Here is a 17153-nt window from a genome sequence, read left to right on the forward strand (position 1 = left end):
CTTTTGCCGCCCCCCCTCAGCTGGTCACACCTGCTTGCTGGTCCCTAGAGGTGCCCATGAGAAATGGTGCTGCTTCCTGTCCCTGCTGTGGCATACTGCCACTCTCCCCAACTCCTGGTCTAGGAGTCTGGCTTCACTGCATGTGACTGGGTGTGGGGCTGCCACAGACATGCTTGGCCTTTCACACTAGCCTGCTAAGGGAGGCACCTGACGTTCAGGAGCAAAAACTGTCTGGCTTCTCGGGGGTGGATTTGGCCTGTGCCATATCACCAGGTAGTGAGATCCAGCAGCCCTTATTAGCTCTTAAACTCAACTGCACATTGCAATCACCTGAGAGACCTGGAAACAACACCAAGGCCCCACCCCTGAGGTTCTGAGTTCACTAGACTGGGCTGTGGCCTGGGTACAGGACTTCTGAAGTCCCCCAGGGAACGCTGGTGTGCGGCCAAGTTGGAGTTCGACTGCCACGCTCTCAGGAAGGGCTTCCTCTTATCAGCTGCTTTCCAGTTTCAAGCGCCCAGTGGGTTCTGGAGCCCTAGGATGTGGCTCTCTTATTCAGGTCCCTGCTGATCTAATCCCTGATGAGAACCTAGTTCTTGGGATTGAGACTGAGCCAGTTCAGGGGCTTTGTCAGGCCTCATCAACTGCTGAGGGGCAGGTTGGGTCCACAAGGCCCATACACAGGCCAGGTTCCCTGTTCTCTTGGTGTAGTCCAGGCCTTGTCACAGGCTCATCAAAGCGTTAAGGAATTGGAACTGCTCTGCCCTGGACATCCCCCTCATCCCGTCCTCCTGGGATCTCCAAGTAAAGGAAGAGGGTAGCAGCAGGACTCTTAGGGGAGCAGCGAGGGAGCCAGGAGAGGCTTTCCCCTTTGCCTTTCTTGAGTATTTTGTTTATTGATTGTTTAGGGTTTTGTCTGTTCCAAAATGTATTCATAGTTCCAAATAAGAAATATATTTGCATGATTAAACATTCAAAAGAGAGGCTGGGTGCAGTGGCTCAGGTCTGTACTCATAGCACTTTGGGAGGCTAAAGCAAGAGAACTGCTTGAGTCTGGGAGTTAAAGACCAGCCTGGGCAACATAGTGACATACTGTCTGTATAGACAATTTTTAAAGTAAAAAATAAATTCAAAAGAGCCAGGTGTAGTGGCTCATGCCTATAATCTCAGCACTTTGGGAGGTCAACATAGGAGGATCACTTGAGGCCAGGAGTCTGAGGTTACAGTGAACTGTGATTGAGCCACTATACTGCAGCCTGGGCAACAGAGTGAAACCCTGTCTCTAAAAATAAATAAATAAAAATAAAATATTCAAAAGATGCACATAGGTAAACAGTGAAATGCTCCCTTTCACCCCAGTTCCTCAGCCATGCAGAGGCCACACCTGGCCAGTTTTCTGAATGCCCTTCCAGAGATAGTCTATGCCTAAATAAGCAACTGTACATGTTTTTTTCCCCATTTTTTTTTCTTCACACACAAAGTTGCCCACTCTGTACTCTGTTCTTTGCCTTGTGTTTTCACTTAACTCTATATCTTAGAGATAATTCTCATATGTTTTAGTAACTGCATAGTATCCTACTGTGTGAATGGACCATAATTTAGTTCAGCAGTGTCCTGCTGATGGACACAAAGATTTTTTTCTGATCTCTGGCTACAAATTATGTATAAATTATACATACATCACTCTGTCCAAGGATGAGTCTACCCACAGGATACAGTCCTTAAAGTAGATTTGCTGATCCAGGGCTTTGTGGCCTCATAATTGTAATGCATGTTGCCAAAATCCTTACCATGCAGATTGTACCAAGTTATACTTTCAACTGCAATATGTAAGGGTGTCTGTTTCCTTACACCTTTGCCAATACAGTATATTATCAAACTTAGAAACTGTTCATGGACATTGTATATTAAAACATACACAAAAATAGAACAATGATCACCCATGTTTTCATTACTCATCTTCAGCAATTATCAACTCTTGGCCAATCTTGTTACATCTCTACCCCTCCATTTCCCTCAGCCAATCCCCACCCTGCTCTTCTAGATGATTTTGAAGAAAATCAAGACAAAATATCATTGCATGTATCAGAATGAAACTGACCCATATCTCTCACTGTATACAAAAATCTACTTATTAATACAATGGATTAAAGTTTAAATGTAAGACTTGAAAATATAAAACTACTAGAAGAAAATAGGGGAAATCTCTATGACATTGGTCTGGGCAATGATTTTTTTGTATACGATTTCAAAAGCACTGGCAACAAAAGTGAAAATAGGGGCCAGGTTTGGTGGCTTCACACTTTGGGAGGTTGAGGTGGGAGGATTGCTTGAGCCCAGGAGTTTGAGACCAGCCTAGGCAACATAAGGAGACCCCATCTCTAGAAAAAAATTTTAAATACTAGCCAGATGTGGTGGCATGCCCCTGTGGTCTCAGCTACTTGGGCAGCTGAAGTGGGAGGATCGCTTGAGCTCAGGTGTTAGAGGCTGCAGTGAGAAACGATCACACCACTGCACTCCAGCCTGGGTGACAGAGTGAGACCCTGTCTCAAAAAACAAAACAAACAAACAAACAAAAAAACAAACATGAGTAGACAAATGGGATTACCTCAAACTAAAAAGCTTCTACACAGCAAAGGAAACAAGCAACAGAGTGAAGAGACAATCTGTGAAATGGGAGAAAATACTATCACATCTGAGGAGGGGTAAATTCCCAAAATGTATAAGGAACCTAATTCAATAGCAAGAAAACAACCTGCTTTTTCTAATGGGCGAAAGACCAAATAGACATTCCTCAAAAGAAGACATATAAATGGTCAACGAGTATATGAAAACATTCTCAACATAATTAATCATCAGGGAAATGCAAATTAAAACCACAGTGAGCTCTCACCTGACACCCGTTAGATGGCTATTATCAGAAAGATGAAAGGCATGTGATGGCGAGGATGTGGAGAGAAGGGAACCGTTGCCCAATGTTGATGGGAATGTAAATTAGTACAGCCGTTATGGAAAATAATATGGAGTTCCTTCAAAAAATTAAACATAGAACTACCATATGATTCAGCAGTCCTACTACTGGGTATATATACAAATGAAATCTAGCTGGAGTGTAGTGATGTGATCATTGCTCACTGCAGCCTCTAACTCCTGGGCTCAAAAGATACCATTTAAAAGATATCCACACTCCTATGTTCATTGCATCATTCACGATAGGCAAGCTATGGAATCACCCAAAGTGTCTATTGATAGAGGATAAAGAAAATGAGGTATATGTACACAATGGAATAACAGCCTTGCAAAAGAAGGAAATCCTGTCGTTTGTGACAACATGGATAAGTCTGGAGGATATTATGTTAAGCCAAGCACAGAAAGACAAATACTGCATGATTGCACCTATATGTTGGACCTTAAATAATTGAACTCATAAAAGCAGAGAGTAGAATGGTGGTTACTGGGGCTGGAGGTTGGGGGAATTGGGGAAAAAAATAGAGAACAAATCATTGCATTTATGACAGCTCACCTTCTGCTCTTTGCCAGTAATGAGGGGTAAAAAGCCCGTTCTTCTGGATGGTTTTCATTGACATTTCTCTTATTATGAATGAGGATATGTGTTGTCATTCATTTAAGGACCATTTGTATTTTGGTCTCTGTGAACTTTATCTTCATATCCTTTCAGCTTGCTCCTGCTTTTCTCTGGGGTGGAGCCAGGGTCAAACACTTGGCCTTAGGAGTAAAGTGGGAGGCGGCAGGGAGGGGAGCAGAGAGTGAAGAGCACAGAAAGGGGTGTGTGTCTGAGAGGAGGAGGGTGGGAGGCAGGGAGGGTGGAAGCCCTTTAATGGGAGGTAACAGAACAACCCTTCTCTCCCCCAGGTCTTGTTTTGCCCTAAGAGCCTAGGAAAGGCAGAGCAGACCTTCATCATCGTGTGCGACAACTGCCAGATAAAGGAGCTGGTGACCATAGGTGGGCTTGAGTGCACTCCCAGGGTCAGGGCTGGAGGGGCTGCCCCAGCTCCAGGGGCCACTGACCGCACTAACATTGGCAGCAGCCAAGCTGTTCCCTCTCTGTGTCAGGAGCGCACATTGAGAATGCTGCAGCCTCCAGGTGCCAGCGTCTAGTTTTGGGCCCCTTGCTCTGGTCTGACTTTGGAGACCCAAGCCAGTGTGGCCTGCAAGACAGTCCAAGGAGCCTTCTAGCAAGAGACAGATGGAAACCTGATGTGAAATCTTTCATTGTTTCATTTTGAAAGTCACTTTGATCTCCTTTGGGGAGTTGCCAGTGACTCACACATAAACAGCCAGAGCCACCTCTAGATTTCTGTAGGGTTAGAAGAGGCTCCTAAGAATTGCAACAAGATGCCCCTGGTCCCTCCTCCCTCCCTTCCTCCCTCCTTCCTTACTCCTCCCCTCCCTCCTTTTCTCTCTTCTCTCCCTTCCTCATTAATTGAGTGCCTGCTATATGCTAGGTTCTCAAAATCGCCTCCTTTTGGTCTTCAAAGATGTGAGAATGTTAACCTGTGCGCGAATATCCTCCTTTTCCCTCCAGTGTGGGCTTGCAAGAATCATGGTCAAGGCCAGCTGCATGTGGATGGAGGCATGGGTCCTGCAGCAGTCTTGGCCAGATTTCAGCCCTAGTGAGCCTTCACTGACTTCAGTTACCCTACTTCGGCAGGAATTGGGCAGCTGATTGCTTTGGATCTGATCTATATTTCTGGTGAAAAAAGCCAACCAGACCCTGGAGAGCTCACAGACTTAACAGCCCAGCACTTCATACGATTTGAGCCTGAAAACCTTCGGTCCACGGCTAGGAAGCAGCTGATTATTAGAAATGCTACGTGGGTAACCCCTGTGTCTGCCCCAATATCCAACCCTTCTCCTTGCTTACCTGGCCCTGAGTCCCAGTGAGACAGGAGGTCCTTCCAAGGGCCTGGGGAAGACTGGGCACAGAATGGATATCCAGATTCAATTGAGGGATCCAGATTGACACAGTCTATCATGGAAACCAGTAGCTACTCTTGGCTACTTACATTTAAATCAATTAAACTTAAATTAAGAGCTCACTTCCTCAGTGGCACGAGCCACATGTAGCTAGTGGCTGTCAAATTGGACAGTGCAGATCTATGAGATCTCCATCCCTTCAGGAAGTTAGGTTAGACAGTGCTGCCCCAAATCATCCTGGACCCTCCCTAGCCAGCCACAGCTTTCCAGAGAGGACATACCATGCCGTGTAGGGGAATCCATCCAAGTCCCAGAGGCAGACAGACTGTGGTCTGTGCGTTTCATTCTCCTTGCCATTTATTTCTTGACCCACCTCTGAGTACCACCATGACACCAGGACAAATCTCAGGGAGCCTCCCAACCAGGGCTGCCCTGGGGACCCCAGGCATTACACAGGATTCTGTCAGTCAGGATAGCTGCAAGTCCTGGCCCTCCCGTGCTGTGGAGTTGCCACTGTTCCTATTGGCAGCCAGTGGGCACATATCTTTCTGGACACAGTGTCCTGGGAGCCCGCAGCAGGAAAGGCAGAGGGCAGGGATGGGGTTGATGTGGCAAACCTTGGAAACTCATGTAGTGAGAGACACTGCAGAAGATATTCCCGATATTGGGGGGTGATGCATAGACGCCTCCACTTTAATGACTGGAGCATGAATTCCTGACTTACCATGTCCCCTGAGTCATGGTAGTTCCAATCTCCAGCTGCCATGGCTGGAAAGTGAGGGGCTCTCTTACATAGTCTCTGTCTTAGACTCCTTCACCCACCTGCTACCCCTCAACCGGGTCCCCCCAACCCAGGCTCCTCCGTTGGAAGGCTGTGAAGGCTGACCTGGTCTCTTCCTGTTCCTAGGTCCTTTGCTGCTCCCTCCTGGAGCAGGGCGGGGAGGCATGGGGTGGAGGGACCTGTTCCCAGCAGAACTGGGACATGGCCTTGGATGCATTGCCCCCACAGGCACGTGGAGCTGGCCTTCTACTGGCAGATCATGAAGCCCAACCTGCAGCCCCTCATGCCTGGAGAATTCTTCAGCATGGACAGCATCAAGTGCCACCCCGACAAGGAGACCGCCTTCTCCATCATGCCCAGGAAGGGGGTTCTCAGCCCCCACACAGACCACGAGTTCATCCTGAGCTTTTCTCCTCATGAGGTTCAAATGGTGTCATCTCAGTAGCCACACGTGGTTGGATTGTGTCTTTAGACCCCCAACCTGTGTTCTTTAATCACACTGAAGCCACAGCTGGGCCCACTGAGGTGCCATCCTGCCCAGGCCAGCACTTGGCTGAGTTGGGCTGGAGTACACACCTGGTGTGCGGGGTGAAGCAGCTCATTTTGTCTGGTCCTGATCCCAGACTCACCCTGTCTGCAGCAAGACCCTGGGCCACTTTCCTCAGCTCTGGGTGTCTCCCACATGTCTACTATGGCAAAAACATTACCATCCCCATCCATACCACAGCAGCCCCTAGACAGAGTGAGGTGCAGGGACTTGAGGGCCAGGTTAGCACAGCGCTGGCCCCAACGTGGAGTGAAGCCCTGTGGGCCACAGTTAGGCTAGAGGGGAATTCAAGCTGGGCGTGAAAAGGATGCTCCAGGGCCATTGTTAGTGGGTTTGGGACTGAGATGAGTGATCCTGCCTGTGATGAGTGATCATCACAGTGATGAATGATCACTAGCTGGATGCTAGTGATCTAGTCCCAGCATCCAGCTGCCTCGTTGTCTGTCCTGGGAAGGTGTGGTGCTTCAGACACGTTGAGGGGCTTTGTCAGCATCAGGAAGGACTTTCCTTTCCTTCTTGGCCCCAGGCCCAGCTGAGACAGACCCCTGAGTCCTGGCTCATGTTATGGCAGCAACTTCACTTTCCTAAGGAGGGGAGGAGGCAGCAGGGAAGCATCCTTGGGTTTTCAGAAGGTCCTTCTAGGCTAAGGGGAGGAAGAATTCCTGCCATGCCCCAGCCTTCTCCAGGACAACCTGCTGGAACGCGGTAGTGTTTTCAGGGCACTGTGTTTGCCTTGCAGCTGAGAGATTTTCACAGTGTGCTCCAGATGGTTCTAGAGGAAGTCCCAGAGCCTGTAAGGTGAGAGAAACTGGGCCCTGGATGAGAAGTGTTCAGCTGGGACTTCCCCTACCTTGGGGGTTCTCCTGGGGAAGGTATCAGGTGAGGGGAAGTGGGCAGCCTGGCCCCCGCAGGCTTTGGGGAGTGGGAGTATTTTTCTGCCTTGCCCTGCAACCCAGCCCTGCAATGGGCTGAGCACACTAAGCTCGCTAAACTCACTATGAGGCCACCCCAGGAACTTTGGAGCTGTGCCCCAGGCCCATTGCTGCTCTTGGGGAACCAAACTGGGGGGTGGTGAGTGTGGAGGGAAGTCTTTGCCCCCACAGTGTAAACCTTCAGGCTGGGGCTCCAGCCAGCCCGGTGCAGAGATCCCAGGCTGGAGGCTGCAGAGTGGTCCCTGGAGGCAGCAGGGCAGTGCCCCTGTCCCAGTCCTTAGGCTAACCCACTGTTACAGCTATTGGTGCTCATCACCTTTCAGGCACTGGCTAATGCCTCTGATTTAGGGGACTCAGGAGCTGTGGGTTAGGGAGTGTTTTCTTTTCACAAGGCCAAACATGTGGGACAGAGGCAGGGACACGCTAGGACGTGCTTCCAGGTGTGTTGGCTCCTAGCTCACGATGGGTTTGTGTTTAGTTCAGAAGCGGAGAACCTGGGGCACTCCTCCTACTCTGTGGATGATGTGATCGTCCTGGAAATCGAGGTGAAAGGCTCAGTAGAACCTTTCCAGGTTCTTTTACAGCCATATGCCCTCATCATCCCAGGGGAGAACTACATTGGCATAAATGTGAAGAAGACTTTTAAGGTAGGTCATTGTCTCTCCCCTGCCTAGGCTGGCCGAGGCTGTGCTGACATGGGTGCGAGTGTAGGGAAGATGTAGCAGGAGGGACAGATGGCAGCAGCCACTGCATGAAGGCTAAGGCTGTTCTCAGGGCCTTGAACCCAACTTGACTTGCACAGATGTGTAGGCCAGGCATGGCTGTCTTATTTTATCAGCCTCCCAGAATCCTCTGAAAGTTAGGGCTATGGAACCCATTCCCGTCCTTGGCAGAATATGTCAGCCACGTGTACTGCAGTGTGGAAGGAGGGTGCTTTTGGGTTGGGAGGCCCATCGCTTTGGGTGGCCAGGAATTAGCCAGGAAGTGTCATGTGGACTCTTTGCGAGCCCACAACCCTACAGTCCTTCAGCAGGTACAGAATTGACATGAAGGGGCAGTAAATGGGCAGCCCGGTCTCGGGTGTCTTTCAGATGTGGAACAACAGCAAGTCACCCATCAGATACCTGTGGGGGAAGATCAGCGACTGCCACATCATTGAAGTGGAGCCCGGCACGGGGGTCATAGGTACCTTGGGGACTGCAGGAGGGGTTGTGACCTGCTGGCTCAGGAAGAAATCTTCAGAGTTAAAGGGGCTTGTGCAGGGCTCTTGGTGTCCTGTGACTTTTCTGGCTGAGGCCTGGGATGTGAGGGAGATGAGAAGTCCTTGCAAGCCAGATGTCTGGGCCCAACCATAGGAGGAAACTGCCCCTGCTTCTCCTCTCCGCCTCTCCCTTTCCCTCTCTCTCTCAGAGCCCAGTGAGGTCGGTGATTTTGAGTTGAACTTTACTGGGGGTGTCCCCGGCCCCACAAGCCAGGACCTGCTGTGTGAAATCGAAGACTCGCCCTCGCCAGTGGTGTTACACATTGAGGCAGCCTTTAAGGTGCTGCAGGTGGAGCTGGGCAGCGGGGTGGGCCCAGGGAGGTGGCAGGGCTGGGACACAGAGCCATCCCCAGGTGGCCCAGTGACAGGCCCTCTGGGTGTCTCAGGGGCCTGCCCTCATCATCAACGTCTCAGCCCTTCAGTTTGGTCTGCTCCGCCTGGGGCAGAAAGCCACAAACTCCATCCAGATCCGGAACGTCAGCCAGCTCCCAGCCACATGGCGCATGAAGGAGAGCCCAGTCTGCCTCCAAGAAAGGCCTGAGGATGTAAGTCGGGCACTGCTGGTTCCTGTGGTGCCCCCACAATGAGCCCATTTAGCTTGCCCTGGTCGAACTTGCCCTGGTGCATTTAGATCAGAACTTTGAGGCTGGGGGAGGAAAAGCCTGCCTGGTGACTTCCACCTGGTGGTGCCTCCGGTTCTCCCCATCGCTGAGGCAGCTCAGCTCCTCTCTACAGCGAAATGTAACCCCCCACCAGCATTTCCTGTGCCTTTTGCTACCATCGGATTCAGAAACAGGGCATGGGTTTCTCCCTCATCAGAGCCGCCCGAGGCAGGAAGAAATGGGCAGCTAGGTTGGGCAGGAAGCCTCCAAGGCTGCTGCTGCTCCGGCCACATTCCCACCTCCTCCCCACTCTCTGGAAGGTTCGGATCCTCCCAGAGATCTACTACCAGATGGCATCTGGTCACAGGCTGGCAGCCCAAACCCAAGGCTCCAAAAAGAAAATTCAAGATTTATTTCCACTCAAATAGCACTTTTCTTTTCACGATAAAAGTAGAAAAAAAGCAGCTAAGTATTATCATAATCATATTTAAATGCAATGGGTGTCTTGTCTGGAACAAGACAAAGTCACACAAAGCACCAGCTACTCGTAAAGTGTCCACAGTGAGTCGTACATCACTGCCCCTTCACCACGGTACGGCTGCAGCTCCCTGGTGGACCACACATGTGAGACCCTGGCCATGTCTGTTTGGTGACTGCACTCTCCTTCTGGCTGCTTTCCACCGAGGTCCCCATCCTGCTTGCCCACTTGCCTTCCGAGTCAGAACACTGCACACTTCTCCTTCTGTATTAGGGAGCCCAGGGAAGACAATCCAAGCCATGCATATACCTTATTTTGCTAGTGTGCATTCCTTTTCTCCAGGGAAGTGGACTTTCCTTTTCGTTCCGGGGAGGCCTTGCTCCTTTATCTGACGGCCTGTAGCTGGGCACTCTGAAACCTAGAGTTTATGACAGTGTGCATCGAATTGCCAACGCCATTGCCAAGTACCTATTACACAGGCTTGGAGTTCAATGCTCTCCCCCGCAGGGCTCATTAATCACCCACCATGGATCCTGAAACCACAGAAGACTAAGGCTGGGGCTTGGGCTGGGATGGGGCTGGGGGCAGGGTGGCATCAGTATCTTTAGTGTCCACGTTATGTTTAGCCAAGGCATTTGAACCCTTTCTTCAAGTGAAACTTTATGCAAAAGCCCAGTACATAGAATAAAGTGTGACTGCTCTAGCCACCCAGAGACAAGGTGCCCTTGTTAGGCACCTCTGCCCCATCCTGCTTCTCCCCACATTCCAGTCCCCTGCACTTCCAGGGATTTCCTGGGATTTTCCAGAGCACAGTTGGAAGCTTACAGACCCCAGTCAGCCTCCTTATTTGATAGAGGAGAGACTGGAAGGGGCAGGGCTTCCCCAGCGTGTACGGCTGATGGGTAGCAGCATCACACCTGATCCCTCTTCTCTAGTTTCCAGTCTGTGGTGTTTTCCCACTGTGAAGAATAATTATGTTTTATAATGGAAATAATTGCCAATGTTATAGTATTGTAAGATTTATGTCATAAGCAAGGCTGATGGGAATCCCGTCTCTACAGTTCTCTGCACTCTATTCTTTTGAGCTCTCAAAAGAATGTTGGGAGTTGGGGTTTGTTAGATGGTCTCAGATTAGGGGACACAGAGCTGCTGAAACCCAACCCCAGACTACAGCCACCCCCAGAGCTCCAGAGCTCCAAGGGAGATGCACATGAGCAACAAAGACAAAATAAAGCAAAGTGGCTCCTTCCTTACAGGGACAAGTGTCCTCTCTCAGTCAGGGCAGGAAGAATGGAATGTAAAGAGCCCTCCCCAGATGGGGACACTTTCCTTCCTGCTCTTTCCCTTCCCCTCTCCCTTTGTGTGTGTGCCTGGCATGGGAGGAGGGGCAGACAGGGCAGGGGGGCGGTAAATAAAGCTGAAACTGCAGTGGGGGACAGAAGGAGGGGGTGGGGGAAAGACCATGTGGGTGCAAAGGAGAAATCTGTGGCCACAGCAGCCTCTCCCCACCCCCAAACTAGTGACCTGGTGGCTTTCCTCAGTTGAAGCTGCTCAGAGGGCCACCCCCCTAGTTTGGCTCACCAGCTCTCCTTTGGCTCCCTAGCTCTCCCCATTTTCCCTGGAGCACCTCCCTCCACCTTCTATCTCTCAGATCTGGGCCAGGGCATGGGGCCCTCTGGCTTACGTATTCCTTTACTTGGAGACTCAGTTTCTATGCTCTTAATCCCGAGACTTGTGGCTCTGGTCCCCCACCTGCTTGCCTGTTTCTGGATCCCAGATGGTTCTTGGAAGAGCTGGGGCAGCTTAGGGGCGACCTTGGTTGGGCATGGCCAGCCCCCAGTTCCTCTGCAATTCCAAGTGTCCTCAGTGCTCATCCTCCTGAGTGTTCTCCGGGGCAGGTGTCTCCCTTCGACATTGAGCCTTCAAGTGGCCAGCTTCACTCTCTGGGGGAGTGCAGGGTGGACATCACCTTGGAGGCCCAGCACTGCCAGCATCTGGAGACCGTCCTGGAGCTGGAGGTGGAAAATGGGGCCTGGAGGTAAGGGGGCCTTGGGAAGAGTCACTACAACAAACTCTATGCATATTTGTGGTGTATTTATCTATATTATATATTTATCTAGAGATGTTCTGGATTTAAAGCTATTGAATCCAGAAAATTAGTATTCTATAAAATTTGTCAATTACAGAAAAGAAACTCAAAATGACCTGCAATCCATTCCCTAGAGACGATCCACTGATTATATTATGTATATATCTTTCTAGGGTGTGTGTACTAAAGGGATGTAAATTAGTATAACCACTTTCGAAACTACTTTAGCATTAGCTAGTGTTTGCCCTTCTGAGTATACTCCCAGGGAAATCCTTATACATGCGCAGTGGGAGATGTGTGCTCATGTAAGAATGCTCAGGCTGGACTGTTCCTACAGGATAAACTAGAGAAAAACACTGTCTGTCAACGGGAGAATGGACATTTAAAAAAGTGTGACATATTTAGATGAGCACACACCATTATATTCTGGGAGGAACATGCTAGAGGTTTCAAAGATTTTAGTAGTATTCCTTTTTTTCTTCTTCATTCTCCCTCCACTCCCCCACTTCCCTCCTTCTCTCTCTTTCTTTCTAGTGGAAAACTTCTCACATATATAAAAACAAAGGGAATAGTGTAATAAACCCCCATGTACTCTTTCCTCCCTTCAATAATTGTCAACTCACTGTAAGTACTGTTTCATCCATATCCCCTATCTCTTTCTCCCCACTCCTTCCCAAATTATTTTCAAATAAAATATTCATTTTCCTGCTGGGTGTGGTGGCTCACACCTGTAATCTTAGCACTTTGAGAGGCCGAGGCAGGCGGATCACGAGGTCAGGAGTTCGAGATCAGCCTGACCAATGTGGTGAAACCCCGTCTCTACTAAAAATACAAAAATTAGCCAGGTGTGGTGGTGCTCGCCTGTAGTCCCAGCTACTTGGTAGGCTGAGGCAGAAGGATCACTTGAACCCTGGAGGTGGAGGTTGCAGCGAGCTGAGATCGTGCCACTGCACTCCAGCCTGGGCAACAGAGCGAGACTCCATCTCAAAAAAAAAAAAAAAAATATATATATATATATATATATATATATATATTCATTTTCTTAAGCTGGCTGGTGATAGTATTTTGTTTCTAAAGTTGTGTAGAGGTAGTACATAGATGTTGTTTTATTATTAAACTATATATATGTTTAAACTGTATATATGTTTTATTCTCATTTGTGCGTGTATTTGGTGTTTCATTGCAAAAACATTTAAATGCTCATTTAAATATTTATGGATGCTCTTGAATTATCCTCCAAAAAGACTGTGTCATTTTATACTTCTGCCTACAGTGTGTGAGACTAGCCACTACCCCACACTCTCACCATGACAAATGTTGTCGGACTTTGTATACTTGACCATCTGACAGTTGTTCGAATGTCCTCTCCTGTGATAACAAATACAGGTCTAGATATGAGTCTTTGCACTGGTCCTTCAGGGTACTTTGTAGGCATTAGATGTGAAGGCTAAGTCTGCCTGCTGCTCAGGGGAAGGGCTTTCTATTAAGTCTTTGCATATTTCCTTTCCTTTTCTGTCTCTGTTCTTTCTCCTGAAAGGACCTTGTATTATCAGAATGTTTATAGTAGCAGGTGATGGAAACACAGACATTACCAACTTAGGCAAAAAAGAGGAAGCACTGGCTCATGTAACTGGGCATTCCCACCTTGCTGAATCCAAGGGCCCAACCCTTTCCCTTTGTCTGGTCTTCTGCTTTCTCTCTTTCTCTACCCTCTTTCCCACTTCCCTACCTCCATCCCAGTCCCAACACTCACATCTGCTGCTCTTTCTTTGTGGGCCTTTCTCTCCCCTGTTGACAAGGGCCCTTAGCACTCTGCCTTGGGGAGAGGCCACTTAGAGCTCCAGGGTCACACACTCCCAGCTTAACAACCTCTGAAAGTGAATCTAGCTCTTTCCAGAGATAGGCCCTGCTTGCTCTTGTGTGGGTTGTGTGCCCGCCCCTTCCCCTACTGGGTGGCAGGAGGATCTGTCTCCAGAAGCGGCAATCATGTTTTCAAATGTCAAGCTTTGTTGGTCTTGGGTCTTTCCTTTTCTATAGTAATCTGTTATAGTCTTATCAATGCAGCAGCCTCTCAGATTCCCCCAAGAAAACTAATTTCTGTTTTCCCAGATGTTGGAGTGCTTCTCCTTTACTTTTTGAGCTTTCTTCTACTTCTGTCTAGTCCTGTTTTTTTTTTTTTTTTTTTTTTTTTTGAGACGGAGTCTCGCTCTGTTGCGTAGGCTGGAGTGCAGTGGCCAGATCTCGGCTCACTGCAAGCTCCGCCTCCTGGGTTCACGCCATTCTCCTGCCTCAGCCTCCCGAGTAGCTGGGACTACAGGCGCCCGCCACCTCGCCCGGCTAGTTTTTTTTTTTTTTTTGTACTTTTTAGTAGAGATGGGGTTTCACCGTGTTCGCCAGGATGGTCTCGATTTCCTGACCTTGTGATCCGTCCATCTCGGCCTCCCAAAGTGCTGGGATTACAGGCTTGAGCCACCGTGCCCGGCCTAGTCCTGTTTTTGAATGGAGGAGGAAATTGATTTGCCTAAGGAGCTGGTGGTGTAAGTTTCTTCTGAGTAAAAGGGGGTAGATGTGGAGAGCACCCTTCTTCTAAGGGGTGAAGTACATGTGAGTCACCACCCTCAGAGCACACAGCTAGCCTGAATCCATCAGAGAAAGGGACCTTTGGGGAAAACAGCCCTAAACAAACAGTGGAGAAAACCCACACTGGCCAGCTACACAAATCAATCTGTGCCTTCATTCATAAATAAGAATTTTTTCTTATTTAGAAATCATTCTAATTTATGAATGAAGGCATAGCATCTTTTTGGTTGTTTCTTCCTCGTGACAGTTGAGAGGTCCAGTGTTACTGCAGGCTCTGCCCTGGCCTCTCTCCAGCATGACACCTACAGTCTTCAGTGGGGGCAAATGCTGTGGCAGCCCAGTCTTTTTCTTAATTTTCAATTTTAATTTTTATTATTTGTACAAATGTATGGGGTACGTGTGCAATTTTGTTACATGTGTAGATTATATAGTGGTCAAGTCAGGGCTTTAGGGTATCCATCACCCAAATAGCATACATTGTACCCATGAACGAATTTCTCATCACCCATTTTGCTCCTACGCCCTCACCCTTCCAAGTCTCCATTGTCTATCATTCCAATCTCTATGTCCATATGTACACATTTTTAGCACCCACTTAAGAGTAAGATCATGTGATATTTGACTTCTGTGCCTGAGGCAGCTCACTATTCCGTGTGTTGCTCTGAGCTCTGGGGCTGGAGCCCTGACATGGCTAAGCCAATCGATCTTCAGCAGTGTTTTGCTCAGCTCCCCTGCCCTTTGATGCCCTCATTCCATCGTTAAAGATTGCATTGCATGTCACCTGTGCAGGGATTTCAAGCAGCAGTTTTGTTCTCCTCTGTTTTATCAGTTAACCTGATCACATTCTTTCTTTCTCCTATTTTCTTTTCCTTGTTCGCATAGCATTATATTTGCTTTATTATCTTTTATTTGAAAATATTCACAAATAGGGCATTTGCTAGATATTACATTTCTTTGCATTCACTATTTGTCTGTTTGGCACAAAGCTAGCTTTCTGCCTTCCTCACTAGGAAGGATATGCCTTCCTCACTAAGCTTGCTCATTTTTAGCTTAATCATTGATTGAAAGTGAGATAATATGACTCTTCTTTTCACTTGAAGACTTAGAGGCTATTGTAGGGTTATTAGTTGGTCTAATTTCAATATTGTTGTGTCTCAAGAATAGGGAGGCCTGAGGAGAGGGAGAGAGACAGGGGAATGACTAGTAAGTAGAGAGTCAAAACACACACTGCATTTACCAGTTGAGCCCATTGTCTTATATGGTTGCTGTTTATGGCACCCCAAAACAATTACAGTAGTAATGTCAAAGATCACTGATCACAGATTACCATAACAGCTATAACAAAAAAGTTTGCAAGACATGACACAGAGACATGAAACGAGAACATGCAATTAGAAAAATGACATTGATAGGCTTACTCAATGCAGCGTTATCACAAACCTTCAATTTGTAAAAATCACAGTATCTGTGAAGTGCAATAAGGCAGAGCATAATAAATATGAGGTATGTCTGTAACTGAATGTCTTATTATAGGTCAATTTAGACTTTTTTCTTGGCTGGGCACAGTGGCTCGTTCCTGGAATCCCAGCACTTTGGGAGGCTGAGGTTGGCGGATCTCCTAAGGTCAGGAGTTCAAGACCAGGCTAGCCAACATGGTGAAACCCCATTTCTACCAAAAATACAAAAATTAGCTCAGTGTGGTGGTGTGCACCTGTAATCCCAGCTACTCGGGAGGCTGAGGCATGAGAATAGCTTGAACCTGGGAGGCGGAGGCTGCAGTGAGCCGAGATTGTGCCACTGCACTCCAGCCTGGGCAACAGAGCAAGACTCTGTACCCCACCCCTCACCTCCCCAGAAAAAGATGTTTTTCTTTACTCAGTTTTGGTAGTTTGCATCACTCTAGGAATTCAGGAATTTGTCAGTTTTATCTGTTATGTAATTTGTTGGTACATAGTTGTTAGTGGTGTTCTCTGATAATTATTTTTATTTCTGTATGATCAGTAGTGATGTCCCCACTTTCATTCCTGATTTCTCTAATTTGAGTCTTGAGCAAATTTTTCTTGGTCAGTCTAGTCTAGATAAAGGTTTATCAATGTTGTTGATATTTTCAAAGAACCAGCTTTTGCTTTTGTTGATTTTCTGTAATGTTTTTCTATTTTCTATTTCATTTATCTCTGCTTTCTTGTCTTTATTATTTCTGTCCTTCCAGTTGCTTTGGGTTTAGTTTGCTCTTTCTAGTTTCCTAAGGTGAAATCTTAGGTTTTTGATTTGCAATCTTTCTTTTTTTTTTTTTTTGTTTAAAGAAAGTGGTATTTACAAATATAAATTTTCCTCTTACCACTGCCTTAGCTGTATCCTATAACTTTTCATAAATCATGTTTTCATTTTCATTGATATAAAAGTATTTTCTAATTTTTCTTGTGGTTTCTTATTTGAGTTGTTTATGAATGTGTTATTTAATTTGCACATATTTTTGTTTCACAAATTTCTTTCTGTTAATTTCTAATTTGATTCTATTGTTGTAGGAGAACCCACTTTGTATAATTGCAGTCCTTTAAAACTTATTGAGGCTTGTTTTACGGGTTATTCTGGAGAATATTCCTTGTGCGCTCGAGAAAAATATGTATTCTGCTGTTATTGTGTAGAGTGTTGCCTGCTGGTTCTGTTTGGTTCATAGTGTTGTTTAACTCTTCTATTTCAATGTTTATCTTCTGGTTAGTTGTTTTTCCATTATTAAAAAATGGGCTGTTGAAGTCTCCAACCATTATTGTTGAATTGTTGACTTCTCCTTCAATTCTATCAGTTTTTGCTTCATGTATTTTGGGGTGCTGTTGTTAGATACATACATGTTTATAATTGTTATATCTTCCTAATTGATCTTTTTATAATTATAGAATATCCTTCCTTGTCTCTAATAATAATTTTTGTCTTAAAGCCTATTTTAT

At 47.2% G+C, this 17153-nt stretch overlaps 1 protein-coding gene across 4 annotated transcripts in view; it reads left to right on the forward strand.

Moving 5' to 3' along the window:
* Positions 1 to 17153, forward strand: part of LOC105480195 (DLEC1 cilia and flagella associated protein) — a 68285-nt gene that overhangs the window by 34125 nt on the left and 17007 nt on the right. For all 4 annotated transcript variants that reach the window (XR_011619960.1, XM_011738743.3, XM_011738744.3 and 1 more), the window contains 9 exons: positions 3874 to 3964; positions 4673 to 4835; positions 5948 to 6140; positions 7006 to 7064; positions 7677 to 7845; positions 8290 to 8383; positions 8609 to 8739; positions 8846 to 9004; positions 11438 to 11577. Coding sequence is in view for 3 of the 4 variants with exons in the window: in XM_011738743.3 (XP_011737045.2) it covers positions 3874 to 3964; positions 4673 to 4835; positions 5948 to 6140; positions 7006 to 7064; positions 7677 to 7845; positions 8290 to 8383; positions 8609 to 8739; positions 8846 to 9004; positions 11438 to 11577 (1199 nt within the window). In the remaining variant the exon portion in view is untranslated. The remainder of the gene's footprint in view (positions 1 to 3873; positions 3965 to 4672; positions 4836 to 5947; positions 6141 to 7005; positions 7065 to 7676; positions 7846 to 8289; positions 8384 to 8608; positions 8740 to 8845; positions 9005 to 11437; positions 11578 to 17153) is intronic.

Source organism: Macaca nemestrina, chromosome 2, assembly GCF_043159975.1.
Source record: "Macaca nemestrina isolate mMacNem1 chromosome 2, mMacNem.hap1, whole genome shotgun sequence".
Classification (NCBI taxonomy): domain Eukaryota; kingdom Metazoa; phylum Chordata; class Mammalia; order Primates; family Cercopithecidae; genus Macaca; species Macaca nemestrina.